Raw genomic sequence first — 16,039 nt, 5'->3', positions numbered from 1 at the left:
TTCTCACTGTGTCCTCTTCGCCATTCATGTGCATTCCTGGTGTCTCTTTTTGTGTCCAGAATTTGTCTTCTTAAAAGGACACCAGATAGATTGGATTAGGTCCCACCCCAATGGCCTCATTTTTAAATGTAAAGCTGCTTTAAAGGACCTGTCTCCAAATACAGTCACATTCTGAGGTACTGGGATTAGGATTTCAACATAGGAATTTTGAAAAGGATACAATTCAGCTCATAAGTGGTAATGAGGAGCCATGTGCTCTTTTAAAATGTCTTTTCTACTTTTCTAATTTTTGATTCAGTTGGACAACTTTTGTAGTTGCTTGTTTTGTGTGTGTGTGTGTGTGTGTGTGTGTGTGTGTGTTTTGCTTATGGTCCTGAGCCATACTCTTCATTTTCTTTTAGATGATGTGTAGAGCAATAACAAAAAACTACAGTTACTTACATGAGGAATCTAAGAGAGGACTAGGCCTAACAACATGGTAAAAGTTACTTTTACGTGTGTTTCAGGCAGTTATAGTGATTTGACATTGTGGGGTTTTTTGTTTTGTTTTGTTTTGTTTTGTTTTGTTTTGTTTTTAGTCCTTGTGTTTTCTAAGTTTTGTCTTTTGGACCTTGTCGCTTTTTATCTTCTCTGTGTAAAGAAAAATATCACCAATTATAATGTTATAGATTGAGCACAGGTTTATTCTGAAAACAATAACTACTTTCAAATAAAGCGAATTAAATTTTATATGAACAGGTGTGGCAAAACATGTTGGTGATGCCCTCAAAGAACATGCTTCCAGATCATCTCGAAAGATTTGCACTATTGGAATAGCACCATGGGGAGTAATTGAAAACAGAAATGATCTTGTTGGCAGAGATGTAAGAAGATTTAAAAATTTTCTTGTATTTGAACTTGTGTGTAACAAAACCAGGGCAAGAATAGTGCAAGTCACCTTAAACTACTCATGATCATACCATACTTTTCAAATTATTTTTTTATTTTTATTTTTATTATATTTTTTTAAAGATTTTATTTATTCCTGAGAGACACAGGCAGAGGGAGAAGCAGGTTCCATGCAGGAAGCCCGATGTGGGACTCAATCCTGGGACCCCAGGATCACGCCCCGAGCCACCCAGGCGTCCCTTAAATTATTTTTAATTTTTATTTTTTTATTTTTTTATTTATGATAGTCACAGAGAGAGAGAGAGAGAGAGAGAGAGGGAGGGGCAGAGACATAGGCAGAGGGAGAAGCAGGCTCCACGCACCGGGAGCCCGACGTGGGATTCGATCCTGGGTCTCCAGGATCACACCCTGAGCCAAAGGCAGGCGCTAAACTGTTGCGCCACCCAGGGATCCCTCAAATTATTTTTAAAGAGTATTTTCCTTCTCTTTTTTTTTCCCTTTTTTCCTGAGGTTTTCTTATGATCCTTTAAAAAATGCATTCACAGATAGAATTAGTTGTCATTATTGTATTAGTACATTTTTGTTTCTTTTTTGTGTAACTATTTCACACCTTTTCCAAATCATGCCAGTCTTTGTAATTACATTTTTAATGACTATATGATATTAAGAATTAGTTTTATTGTCATTAAGAATAGTAACCAAATGATAGCATTTTATTTGAGTAGGTTAAAAACATGTGAATTGGTCATAAATATTTATCAAGTACTGAAAAGGAATTACTGTATAATAACGATCACTTTCAAGTACAATTAAATTCCTTATATCAATTTTAAAGATTCTATTAGGGCCAGAAAAATCTATTAGATTTTCTTATTCAGTGTCCTTTGTACATTGCACTTTATCTACTAATAACCTAACAGTTCCTTTACTCTATATACTTATTTTCTGTTTCTTTTGCATGCAGTAATAAAATAATACATATTTTGCAAAAGTGTTGAAATATAAACGTATGGTTTTGGCCCACTCTTGGTTAATCATCAGCTGTCTTAAAAATTTGTGCTTTTTTGACATATTTTTTGACTTTTTTTAATGTTACTGTATTGTAAATAGTATTTTACCTCCTTGCCTTTACAGATTATTTCGAAGTTTATTTTTTCCTTATCTTATATTTAATTCTGCTCACTAACTGTTACGTTTGCTATTGTTTAGGTGGTTGCTCCTTATCAAACCTTGTTGAACCCTCTGAGCAAATTGAATGTTCTGAATAATCTACATTCCCATTTCATATTGGTGGATGATGGCACTGTTGGAAAGTATGGGGCAGAAGTCAGATTGAGAAGAGAACTTGAAAAAACTATTAATCAGCAAAGAATTCATGCTAGTAAGGGAATTTATAAATTTGTTGCTCAATTCCTTTTGTAGCAAGACAACATACAAAACAACAAAAATAACTGACCTTAGACAAGGTAGAAAGATTTAGGGAAAGAAGTCTGAGGCCAAATAGGGTACTCAGATATTGTGGCCAAAGCCACAGAGGTTCATTGGAAGCTCTGTTGGTATTGTAATCCTATTGCAGCCGAAGGAATTCAGAAATATTCTTAATGTGTGATATATTCTATTACCTGATTTGAAAGTCAAGATTAAAGAGTAAAAGAGGAAAAAAAATTCTTTATTGCAAAGATGCATCTTGTTTGAAGTTTTTTACCTGAATAGGTATTACTCTTTAGTAGTAGATATGTCTTAAAATTCTTGACACTTGTCTTCCTTTCCAACCACAGTCATACTTTCTGGTTCAAGATCTAGATTTTTATTTTCAAAAAGAAGAAATTTTGTAATCTTAGGACACCAAGAAGGTGGGCTCTGTGACAAAGTGAAATAGAAATAAAATTATAGGTTTGATGTATTCAGATTAAGATGGAGTCATATCTTCTCTTCAATCCTATAGGAATGTTTTAGAATCCTACAGTTGCTTGTATTCGGATTTTCTCACTGCATTGCAGATTATTGTAAAAACAGAAATTGACATTCTTCACTAAATCTTTTGTGTTACTCTTGAGGAGGTCCCGGATTTTTTTTTTTTAATATTTATTTATTTATTCATGAGAGACACACAGAGGCAGAGACATAGACAGAGGGAGAAGCAGGCTGTCTTTGGGGAGCCTGATCACGATCTAGGCCGAAGGGAGACACTCAACCACTGAGCCACCCAGGCGTCCTGGTCCTAGATTTTATTGATCAGGACCATTTATGTAATTCTGACTCTGTCATTGGCTTCCATGTTAATGTCTCAGTGTATTTGAAACCAGAAGTATGCATTTTAGAAGTGAATAAAAACAAATGTACATTAGAAGTTAAACTCATACAGTATTAAAAAACAAATGAGGAATGCCTGGCGGGTTGGCTTATTTGGTGGAGCATGTGACTCTTGAATTTGGGGTTGTAAGTTAGAACCTCACATCGGGTGAAGGGATTACTTAAAAAAATCTTTAAGACACAAACTAAAAAATGAATTGGTGGTATAAATTTCTTGTCAAGAGTTCAATTAGTGAAATATACAAAATAATTTTTACTTTTCGGTGAATCTGAATTCCAGTGCATGCCTAATCATACATTGTATTTTCTAACTTTGTCATTTAGAACAGACCTTATGTTAATGAAAAAGTAATTTATTCAGTATTTACTTCATTTAGGTTAGATTATTATCATGCTGAATGCTTGACATCAACTTACCTCTCTTATAAGACATTATATTTTGACTTTATTTTGTGTTTTGATTGAGTAAAAAATAAGATTGAATTACTGTGTTTTGCCTAATATCTTACAATCTTTTACTTTTTTAAGGAATTGGACAAGGTGTCCCTGTGGTGGCACTTATATTTGAGGGTGGGCCAAATGTTATCCTCACTGTTTTAGAGTATCTTCAAGAAAGCCCTCCTGTTCCAGTCGTTGTTTGTGAAGGAACAGGCAGAGCTGCAGACCTACTAGCATATATTCATAAGCAAACAGAAGAAGGAGGGTAAGTGTGTGCTTAAAAAAAGATTTCAATAACTATGTATTTGTGGTTTTTTAGAATATTAGATTTATTTCAGTATTTAATGGTCATGAAACTTTGAAGTTTAATATAATACTTTGTTATAATTTAAGGAAATAGCTTGTCTGATACATTATTGGATTGAATTAAAATATAACAGTCTTCTTGGAGGATAATTTTGCAAGATCTGTCAAACATACAGAGTCACGTATCTTTTGACGCACTAATTCCATTTTCTAGGAATTATTTATACAGATGTATTTTTATACATATGAAATACATAAAAACAAAAAGTTACTCATTACAGTGTTTACAAAAGTAAAAGATTGGAACAAAATAGAATGTGTATTAAGAGGTCTAGATAAATTATGGTATATCTATATAACAATAGTTTGTAGCTAAGAAAAGTTGGTAACTTTATACTAGATTTGGGAAAATTACCAAAAGTAGATACATGGAAAAAGGCAAGCAATTGAGAGAACTGGGCAGATAGAATATAGTGGGAAGGAGACTTTCACTATGAATTTTCATTTTTATATTTTAAAATGTTTTATATCATTACATTTTTGAGCCATATTACCTATTGAGGAAAAGAGAAAATGTGAATGTGCTCAGGTTTAAGACATTTTGGTGAAGTAGTGCTTAATACACCATAATATCTTAAAATTATCTTTATAGAGTATTTTATAAAATGTGAGTAGTGCTATTGCAACACATGCCCTGAAAACAATTCAAAATAATTCAGAGAGAATAATAACTCCAACATTTATTTTTCTCCCATATGACTTTTGTTGGGAGTCTCATAAAGGACAGTATTTCACCCAGCGTCAGGTATTTAATATTAATACGTTATCTCTAAAGGTCTTATGTGGATTCATCTATACTTCATATTAGAGTCTACAAATAATAGAAATTGAAATTGGTGAATTATGTTTCCTCTCACTACAGTAATCTTCCTGATGCAGCAGAGCCTGATATAATTTCAACCATCAAAAAAACATTTAACTTTGGCCAGAGTGAAGCAGTTCATTTATTTCAAACACTGATGGAGTGCATGAAAAGAAAGGAGCTTGTAAGTAGATTTCAATAGAACAAGCCTTTTTATTTCATTCAAAACATAAATTGGTGAAATATATTTTTTTAAAGATTTTATTATTTAGGGAGAGAGTGCATGTAGGATAGGGTAGAGGGGGAGGGAGAAGAAGAGAGAAAAAGAATTCAAAGCAAAATCTGCACTGAGCACAATCCTGTGACTACAAGATCATGACCTGAGTGAAAACCAAGAGTTGGACGCTTAACTGAATGAGCCACTCAGGCACGCTGAAATACTTTCGTTTTTAATTTGGATTAAGAAAAAAAAATTTTTTAATTTATTTATTCATGATAGACACAGAGAAAGAGGCAGAGACATAGACAGAGGTAGAGGTAGGCTCCTCACAGGGAGCCTGATGTGGGACTCAATCCCAGGACCAGGATCATACCCTGAGCCAAAGGCAGACACTCAACCGCTGAGCCATTCAGGCATACCTGAATTTAAAATTTTAAATTATTTTTTAACCATGTCCAGATATCATTTATTGTTTTGTTCAAACAGAGTGATATTACAGAAGGGTTATAGTTTTATATGATAGTGAGACATACATTTGCACTTCTATTTTACGAAAATTTTAATAACGAGGCCTCAACAGGTTATATTTAGAATCAAGGAAGAACTATAAAAAGTCATTAATGGCTTCTGTAAAATATATTAGGAGGAGCGCCTAGCTGGCTCAGTCATAGAGCAATGCAACTCTTGATCTCAGGGTTGTAAGTTTGAGCCCCACATTGGGTGTAGAGATTACTGGGGAGAAAAAATCTAAAAAAAATTTTATTTTACTTTGATTAAATGCTCTAAATAAATTAAAGATCAGTGTTGCTTAATTTCAGTCATCTAAACATGGGCTTAAATTTTCAGAGATAACAATTTTTTAACAATTATAAAAGGTAGATGATAACAGGATTTGATCTCTTGTTTTTCATTGCATTTCCTTTTTGTACACAATAAACTTGAAAAATGTGTATGGGGTTGAAATAGTCTTTTACTTTATGAAAAGTCTTATTAAATGAAAACCTCTCAAGTGGCATTTCACTTCAAATAATTTAAAGACATTTCCAGTTAAAGGATTGAAGAAAACATTTTTCATTCAAGAACACATATATAGGGACACTGGGTGGCCCAAAAGGTTAAGCATCTGCCTTGGGCTCAGGTCATGGTCCTGGGGTCCTGAGATGGAGCTCTGCATTGGGCTCTTTGCTTGGCAGGGGGCCTGCTTCTCCCATTCCCCTCGCTCATGCTCTCTCTTTTTCTCTGTCAAATAAATAAAATATTAAAAAAAAAAAAAAAAGAACAGGGATATAGTACTTGAATTAAATGCTCCCTCTATTGAAAAAACATTAAGATTTACTCAGATATGTAATCTGTAGTCTCAGGCCATTAAGTTGCTTATTCTTTTTCTTTTCTTTTTTTTTTTTTTAAGATTTTATTTATTTATACATGAGATAGAGTCAGAGACATAGGCAGAGGGAGAAGCAGGCTCTCTGCGGGGAACCTGATGCAGGACTCAATCCCAGGACCTGAGGATCATGACCTGAGCCAAATGCAGACGCTCAACCACTGAGCCACCCAGGCGCCCCAAGTTGCTTATCTAATGAAGGACATAAAATAGAAGATAGGTCAAAAAATGAATATAATATGAAACTAAACATTTTGAGCATACTTGCCATTTTTATTTGGTAAACGATGAAGGGTTTTTAATTTTGTGGGGGGTTTTGGTTGAAATGAAGGAATTTCTGACCAACCCCCCCAAAAAATCTTTATCTCCCATGTAGTTTGAAATTACTTTCTGTTTTATATACCTTATACCTTAGCTTTGAAAATATAAAGGCATAATATTATGAATTGATCTTTAAATAGATCACGGTTTTTCACATTGGATCAGATGAACATCAAGACATAGATGTAGCAATCCTTACTGCACTGCTTAAAGGTAAGATTTTAAAACTTTTTATTTATAAGATCTTATTTATAGCCTATTTATTATATAACACAGGACTTTTTAATCTAGCTAAATGTTTGGGAACTGAATTTTTTAATAATTGTTCTTTGTGAAAGACACAGTGCTAGCTTTCTGACAGTAAATGGGCTTTTGCTCTTGTCTTGTAGAAATCTAAAAGTTTTTAAAATTTCTAGCAGGGTTTTTGCCACCAGACCCATTTAATTATCCTATTAAGAATGTTCTACATTTTTTTTTTTTTGAATGTTCTACATTTTTAATTGGCTGAAAGTAGGTGTTTAAAGGTAATAGGGTCTTGGTTGATAGAAATTAAATGTTCTTAAAACATGTTGTTTTCATTCTGAAAAGAAATTTGGAAAGAAAGCTAGTGGTATGCTTGAGGATTCAAGGGTTAATGCACATCACATTAAACTGTGTTGTCCTCTCATTACCTTGCCAAAGACATCCAACCAATAAAACAATTATAAAATCTTTCCAAAAATTGGAAGCTAAAACTTGTCCCATCTGGGTGGGTACTTGAAAGTCCAAGTATGTAGTGAAATGGCAGGAACAAAGCAAGAAGACACTATGTTGTTGTCATTCACAAGAAGTTCCCAAATATTAGATCATAATAAATTGCCAATAGATCAAACATTTTAAAAATACTGTAATAAGATATATTTACACTTTGGAAACAGAGATAAATAATAGAAAATCCAGAAACTATAAAGGGAAAGATCAATAAATGGTATTGCATACAAATAAAAACTAAAAAGAGAACACCTATATTTGCCATATACTTTGTCCTAACCACTGTGTTCTAGTGTTTTACACTGTTGATCATTTAATCTTACAACAACCCTAACAGGAAAATTTCCTATTATTTCCTCATTTTATAGATGAGGAAATTAAGGAATAGGAATCTAAAGGGACCACAGAGTTGTTATAAATCAATAGTAAGATTATGAATACTTCATGGAAAAATGAGTTAGAATTCATGTAAAAGATGTTAGAATAATATAAATGCTTGGGGAAAATGTGGAAGGATGGTCAATATTATAATTAAAACAAAGTATATCTTAATAAGGAAGCATTTTAGTCTCCTTGTGGGTATTATACCATTGATGGGTGGTATCACCTTTCTGGAACATATTATGGCAGTATATCAAAAGTTTTAAAGTATTCTTTACCCAGCATTTTGTCTTCTACATAATCATTCTATTTTAATAATCAAGCATGTGCATAAAAGTATACTCACCAAAAAATTCAAAATAACCTGAATGTCCACTAGAGTGTTTGTTGAATCAACTTTAGTATTCCTTTAAAGGGTATTAATATGTATGTAATATAAATTTATATGTACTGTTCTACAAAACTAAGGTATGATGTTAAGATACATAAAATAGGCTACTGAATACTTCGTATAGTATCATGCACTTCTGCATAAACGATTAAAAGTATTTGTATGAATTTATATATGAGTAGCAAAGCACCTGTAAGGATGTTTTTTTATAATTTTAACACAGTACTGTCTCTGATAGATCATCTTTGTTTTATTCTTACTGTTCTGTATTCTGAATTGTTTGCAATGAGTGAGGCTGTGTGTTTTTTGTAGTTGGAAAATAAAAGTCCTCAATGTTGGGGGTAACCTTATTTCTGTGAGACAGGCTACCTCTGAACAGTGACTGACATGAGCTTATATGAGTTAATTAAAAGGGAATGCAGAGAATTGGTAAGTGTTCACATTTTAATGGAGATAAATTAATTGAATTTGTCAACTGTTTTCTTTATGCAATTAGGCACTAATGCATCTGCGTTTGACCAGCTCATCCTTACACTGGCATGGGATAGAGTTGACATTGCCAAAAATCATGTGTTTGTTTATGGACAGCAGTGGCTGGTATGTAAATAATCTATATACATGATGCAATTAAATTAGACTGCCTAATAACAAAGTATTTGCTGGAACTGTGAACTAGCTTGACATTTTACGTCTGCCTAAAATGCAAAATTAGTTTAGCTAAACATTTCTACAAAATCCAGATTTATTTAGGATTTAATATAGCTCACGATGAAACCTTTCTTTTTATAGGATTTGGATCACTAAAAATCCTAGAACTGAAAGAAGTCTTAGAAATTGTGCCCTGTATATCTCTGTGTATTAGGGATATTGGCCTATAATTTTCTTGTGGTGGTGTAATCTGATTTTGGTATCAGGATAATGCTCGCCTCATAAAGTAAGTTTGGAAGAGTTCCTCCTCCTGTTTTAAAAGATGCTTTGGAAGATGTGGTTGGAAGAGATTAAGGATTGGTATTTATTCTTCTTTGAATGAATGTTTGGTAGAATTCACCAGTGAGCTGTTTGGTCCTGCTCTCCTGTTTATTGGTAGATTTTTAATTATTGATTCAGTCTCCTTACTAGTAATTGATCTGTTCAGATTTTCTGTTTCCTCATGATTCAGTCTTGGTGGGTTGTATTTCCCAGGGATTTAGCTGTTCAATTTTGTAAAAAAAGATTTCATTTATTTGAGAGAGCGCAAACAAGAGGAGTGACAGAGGGAGAGGGAGAAGCTGGTATCCCTCAGAGCAGGGAGCCCATAGGTTGTCCAGTTTTTTAGTGTATAATTGTTCATAGTTTCTTATAATCATTTGTATTTCTGTGGTACTAGTTGTAGCATATTCTGTTTTATTTCTGATTTTGAGTCTTTTTTTGTTGTTGAGTCTAGCTAAAGGTTTCTCTTCTTAACCTTTTATCTTTTCAAAGAATCAGCTCTTAGTTTCATTGATCTTTTTTGTTTCTATTTCATTAATTTCTAATCTCTGTTATTTCCTTCCTTCTACTAACTTTATGTTTTGTTCATTCTTTTTCTTATTCCTTGAGGTGTAAGTTAGGTGTTTGAGACTTAGAAATTTCTTGAGGTGTAGGCCTTTATTGCTATTAGCTTTCCTCTTAGAACTGCTTTTGCTACATTTTACAAATTTTGGTATGTTGTATTTCCATTTTTAATTGTCTCAAGATATTTTTTGTTTCTTCTTTGACTCCTTGTTTAGTAGCATGTTGTTTGGTCTTCACATATTTGTAAATTTTCCAGTTTTACTCATGTAACTAATTTCTAGTTTCATACCATTGTGGTTGGAAAAGATGCTTGATATGATTTCAGTCCTCCTAATTTTATTAAGACTTGTTTTATAGCCTACCGTATAATCTATCCTGGAAAATATTCCATGTGCACTTGACAAGAATATGTGTTCTTTTGCTTTTGGATGATGTTCTGTAAATATCTGTTAATTCCATTTAAGACCAATATTTTCTAACTGATTTTCTGTCTGAATGTTCTATCGATATAAGGGGTGTGTGGTAAAGTATGCTACCATTATTGTATTGCTATCTCTTTCTCCCTTTGTGTCTGTTAATATTTGCTTTATATATTTAGGTCCTCTCTAGGATGCATAAATATTTATGCAGATTATATCTTCTTGTTTGATAGATGTCTTTATTATTATGTAATGCCTTTTATTACAGTGTGTGTTTTAAAGTGTGTTTTGTCTGAGAGAAATACAGCTATTCCGTCTGTCTTTTTGGATACCATTTGTATGGAATATCTTATTCTATACCTTCACTTTTAGTTTGTGACTTTACATCTAAAGTGAGTTTCTTGTAGGCTTCATATAGGTGATGAGTCTTGTTTTTTTTAATCCATTCAAACACTGCGCATTTTCATTGGCATTTATTCCATTTACATTTAAAGTAATTATTTACAGATGTGTACTTATTGCCATTTTGTTTATTGTTTTCTGGCTTGATGGATGAATGGACAAGGAAATTGTGTATACATACAGTGGAATGTTATTCAGCCATAATAAAGAGTGAAATCTTGGTATTTACAACAACATAGATTGATCTTGAGATCATCATGCTAGGTGAAATATAAATACCATACGATTTTTTTTGTATGTGGAATTAAATAAAAATTAAGCTCATAGATACAGAAACCAGATAAGTGATGGAGAAGTGGGAAAAATAGTTGGAGTCAAAAGGTTAAAAGAAAAAGAAAGCAAGCAAAGAAATAGTCTTTTATGTATAAGAGAATTCATTGTACTGTTATATTAGATGTTTAAACCAGATGGTCTTTACCATCTTATTAATGGGAACAATCTTTTCCCAGTTTTGAGGATAAGAAACCTTAGTGTTATTTTTTACTTTTGTCTTTCTCATATATTACAATCCAATTCCATTTGTAAACGTTTTCAGGTCTCCTTTCAAACTACCCAATTTTTTTTAACATCCTGGTCCAATCTACTGTCACCCTTCTTCTATGTTGTTTTAGGGGCATCCTGTTTGATTTCCTTATTCTCATTCTTCCTCTCCTTTTAGACAGAAGATGGATAACATCACATTTATGCAGAGCATAATCCAGAGCCTTTATGATGGCTTGTAGGGCTTCACATCTTCTGTCCCGTTACTACCTCTCTTACTTTCCATGTTAACACTATTCCCTTTTGACTCTTTTATGTAGTCATATTGGCGTGTTCTTTTTTTTTTTTTTTTTTTTTAGATTTTATTTATTTGAGAGAGAGATACAGAGATAGAAATAGAGAGCACAAGTGGGGAGGAAAGGGAGAAGCGTGCTACCCTGCTGAGCAGGGAGCCTGTTGCAAGGCTCAACCTCAGGACTCTGGGATCATGACCTGAGATGAAGGCAGATGCTTAACTGATTGAACCACCCAGGTACCCCTTTATAGGCGTGTTCTTAAAACATACCAAGAGTGTTGCCCCCATCTTTATACTTGCTGTTTTTTCTCTTTGGTACAGTATTCCTCTGGATACCTACCTGGACTTGATTCCTTTTTCTGGTTTCCTTAAAAAAACAAAACCCAAACACATTTATTTATTTAAATAATGTCTATACCCAATGTGGGGCTCAAACTCAAGACCCTGATATAAAGAGTTGCACACTCTTCATACTGAGCCATCTCCTCAGATGTAAAGGCTTGGTCAAAGCCTTTTTCTTCTATGTATATGTGGTTTATGTTATGGGTTTGTTTGGCACAATGCTAGCTATTTGATTTTGTGCTTTCCTTCATGTTAGTTTGCAGCATAATTGTCTTACTGTTTTCCCTCTTGGTTATTAGAAGTTCAGAATGCATTAAGTATATGAAGAAATGTGAAACAAAGCAGATACTTCTTCTTTAAACCTTTTTTTCCTCAGATGTGGAAATTTTATCGGGCTTTATTGTTTTAGGGCAGTGATTATAAACCTAATTCAGAAAGAACACTTCTTTTTGTTCAATTCAGATAAGACACATAAGTTTCATTATGACCTTTTTGTTATGTGAAAATTGACTTTCATGAAGTGCTTACTATACAAATTTTTATTTAAAAAATTTTTTAATATGTCTTTTCAAGATTTTTATTTTATTATTTTTATTCATGAGAGACACACAGAAGCAGAGATGTAGGCAGAGGAAGAAGCAGGCTCCCTGCGGGGAGCCTGATACAAGACTCAGTCTCCGGACTCTGGGATCACGCCCTGAGCTGAAGGCAGACACTCAACCACTGAGCCACTCAGGCACCCGTATACAAATTTTTATTTTTATTTTATGTTTATTTTTTAAGGTTTTATTTATTTATTCATGAGAGACAGAGAGAGAGAGGCAGAGACACAGGACGAAGGAGAAGCAGGCTCCATGCAGGGAGCCTGATGTGGGACTGGATCCTGGGACTCCGGGATCACGACCTGAGCCAAAGGCAGATGCTCAACCACTAAGCCACCCAGGTGTCCCCCTATACAAATTTTTAAAAAGCAATATAATGCCCTATTGTGATAAAGACAAAAGTCATTTATAATAAAAGATATTTTAATGCAGAGGTCTCAGGAATAGCAACATATAATTGGCATAATAAATAATTAGATGCTTGCACTTATTTTATATAGGATCAGTATAAATGCTGCAGTTGTGAGTGCGCACTAATATAAGAATGTTTTTGGTAATTTAAATTCCATGGGGAGCAGGAAAACACCCATTACTAGTATAGGACAAGGAAAGAACAGGAAGAAGACCAAGTAGAAATTAGAATAAACGTTAGTTTATGTTAGAATAAGTAATAACATAGCAGAATTATTTGTATGTGGTAAGAGAAAAAGAATATCAACTAAAATAGGAATAACATGCCATGATAAATTACCAGTTAATATGAGAAAATGAGTAAGTTTTACAGTGTTATTAATTAGTTTGGCCTTATCTTTAAGCACAATGCCAAAATATTTTCCTTGTTATGACATAGAACTAAGTGATGAAAAACACTGCAGAGAACATCTTTCTTCTTGAAATCCCATCATGTATAAGGGTATAGTCTATACCCTTAAATTTAGTTTATACCCTTAAAAAGATCTTGGTGATGGGGTACCTGGGTGGCTCAATGGTTGAGTGTCTGCCTTTGGCTTAGGGTGTGATCCCAGGATCCGAGATCGAGTCCCACGTCGGGCTCCTTGCAGGGAGCCTACTTCTCCCTCGGCCTGTGTCTCTTCCTCTTTCTCTGTCTCTGTGTCTCTCATGAATAAATAAATAAAATATATTTTTTTAAAGGAACAGTTTGTAAATGCTGATATACACGTGTTATATTAAACAGCACAGATCGTGTGGCTATTTGGAAATACAATTTTTTCTAATGGTGAATAATTTAAAGTTCTAAAGAAAGCTAAATATCATCTTATCTAATTTATATGATAGTTGGATTTCTGGAAAGTTCGTTTTGTAAAGCAAACCACGACAATACTTTGTATGTAAAGCAGAATTACTGCATTTTCATTGATGAACATCTAATGGGATAACAGAATTGTGTAAAATATGGAACAATTCCTTTTTAAGTAAAATTGTCTGGCATGTGGTATGATCTTTGGTATCCTTTGAATATTAGTAATGATCCCCAATTATTGAAATGATCCCTTCAAACTTGAGGGGAAGAACACTGGGTGTTAGATACTATGTTGGCAAATTGAATTTAAATGAAATGTTAAAAAAAAAAAAAAAGAAAAAGAAATCCCTCTAAAAAACCTTTCCTAAATGTCGAGAACTGTTGCTCTAAGGTATTTTTCTCCTAGATTTACTTGATAATGGATTCCCCACTCCCACCCCCCCACCTCCCCACGCAACACTTTCCTGCAGAAATACTGCTTATGGAATGTTTTTTGGGGAATGCTACTCTGTAGAGGTCTTTTCTTTTATTCCCTTTATACCTTAAATCCTAGCCATTTACTAATTTTGCGTTTTGTTGGGGAGGGGCAAAGGAAGGGGGATAGAGAGACTCTTAAGCAGGCTCTACGTGGAGCTGGATGCAGGGCTTGATCTCACAATTCTGAAATAATGAACTGAGCCAGAATCAAGAGTTGGACACTTGACAGACTGAGCCTCTCAGGCCTCACCTATTTTGCATCTTTTTAATTTTGTTCTAAAACTGTTGAGAAACAAATAAGGAATTGCATTTAGAACTTTTAATCTGTGGGGCACCTGGGTGGCTCAGTGTTTGAGCACCTGCCTTTGGCTCAGGCTGTGACCCCAGGGTCCTGGGATTGAGTTGTACATTAGGTAGGCTCTCCACAGGGAGCCTGCTTCTCCCTCTACGGATGTCTCTGCCTCTCTGTGTGTGTCTCATGAATAAATAAATAAAATCTTAAAAAAAAAAAAGAACTTTGTATTGTATATTAGACTTTGTGAAATATATTCATTAAATTTTATATTTTAGGTTGGATCCTTGGAACAAGCTATGCTTGATGCTCTTGTGATGGATAGAGTTGCATTTGTGAAGCTTCTTATTGAAAATGGAGTAAGCATGCATAAATTTCTTACCATTCCTAGACTGGAAGAACTTTACAACACAGTAAGTATGTGTCAGAATTCTTTGTTGAATAAGCTTTATCATCTTTGGGAAGTGTCATTTTACCTGGACATATCCAATTCCACTGCCAAGACCTTTAATGATTTGCTTAATGACTTGGAAAAATTACTGCCAGTCTTAGGGTAGATTGGTTATGTGACAATCTGAAACTCTTTGCTTGTTTCTGGAGATTTTCCCTGATACCATAGCCACGTAAGAAGGAGGTAAAGTGTTTACAACTGTCTCCCATTTCTTCCCTTCACCACTTTTTAAAACTGTAGGATCAGCTTCTTCATTAAAAGTCACTTTATTTCCTTTTTTCCCCGCCTTCTTGGTGGTCGTTTATTACACTAAATTTCATTGGATGCCTTTTCGTAATGGAGAAATTACACATTGTGTTTTCTTCTTTTTGTTTTTTACGTTCATAATTTTAACCTTGTGATATCCCCTTTTAGCTTACATACCTTTTTGTTTTTTTTTTTTTTCTAAAGAGCTCCTGAAAACTGTTCCCTTTACAAAGATTGTCTAGCATTGGAGAGAGTAAATACTGCCCTTCTTACTGGTTTTCCATGTTACCAACATTATTTTAATTGAGCTATATTTTGAGGTACACTACTACCAAATCCTAGTTTTCTAACTTTGACTTCTCTGCAAAGCTCTCTGTACATTGATCAATTTCTTTGTATCTCCTCCTTTTCATGCCTAATGTTATTATACTTTGTCCTTTTAGTAGTCATACTATTTCAGTAATCTAATCTCCTGTCCTTTCTTCAAATCAGTTCTTTAAACTAATTATTATAATCCTATATTTTACCATATCTTTCCCCAGTTAAAAAATCTTTGATAGCTCTCCAGTGTGTATAGAATAATACCCAAACCCTTAGCTTGATTTTCAAAGCTCTTCAGCTTTTGAAATTTTGCCGTAGCTAACTCTATCACTTGACCTTTTATTCCCACCCCCACCTTCACATACTAGATATTTTGGTTATGTTGTCTACCTACTATTTTCCCAAAATATTAACTGTTTAAGAAAGCATTTGTTTACAAAGTTTTGGTGTGTGTTTTTTTCTCAGCTACTCTTCACTTACTGGAATTGTATTCATTATTTAGAATGTAGTTTAATGCCATGCCACTGCCTCTGAACCCATGAATAAACCCATTGGCATAGTTAGTTGAGGATAATTATATCTTTCCCTTTGGATTGTAAATTTT

General features: G+C 33.8%; 1 protein-coding gene across 3 annotated transcripts in view; it reads left to right on the top strand.

The window, feature by feature from the left end:
• Positions 1 to 16,039, top strand: part of TRPM7 (transient receptor potential cation channel subfamily M member 7) — a 114,507-nt gene that overhangs the window by 40,653 nt on the left and 57,815 nt on the right. For all 3 annotated transcript variants that reach the window (XM_038580409.1, XM_038580408.1, XM_038580410.1), the window contains exons 6-12: positions 739 to 863; positions 2,098 to 2,269; positions 3,730 to 3,904; positions 4,868 to 4,991; positions 6,873 to 6,945; positions 8,751 to 8,851; positions 14,696 to 14,830. In XM_038580409.1, the coding sequence (XP_038436337.1) occupies positions 739 to 863; positions 2,098 to 2,269; positions 3,730 to 3,904; positions 4,868 to 4,991; positions 6,873 to 6,945; positions 8,751 to 8,851; positions 14,696 to 14,830 (905 nt within the window). The remainder of the gene's footprint in view (positions 1 to 738; positions 864 to 2,097; positions 2,270 to 3,729; positions 3,905 to 4,867; positions 4,992 to 6,872; positions 6,946 to 8,750; positions 8,852 to 14,695; positions 14,831 to 16,039) is intronic.

Source organism: Canis lupus, chromosome 30 (assembly GCF_011100685.1).
Source record: "Canis lupus familiaris isolate Mischka breed German Shepherd chromosome 30, alternate assembly UU_Cfam_GSD_1.0, whole genome shotgun sequence".
NCBI classification, from domain to species: Eukaryota; Metazoa; Chordata; class Mammalia; order Carnivora; family Canidae; genus Canis; species Canis lupus.
The sequence above is the reverse complement of the archived record's forward strand: the minus strand, read 5'-3'. Positions and strand labels throughout refer to the sequence as shown.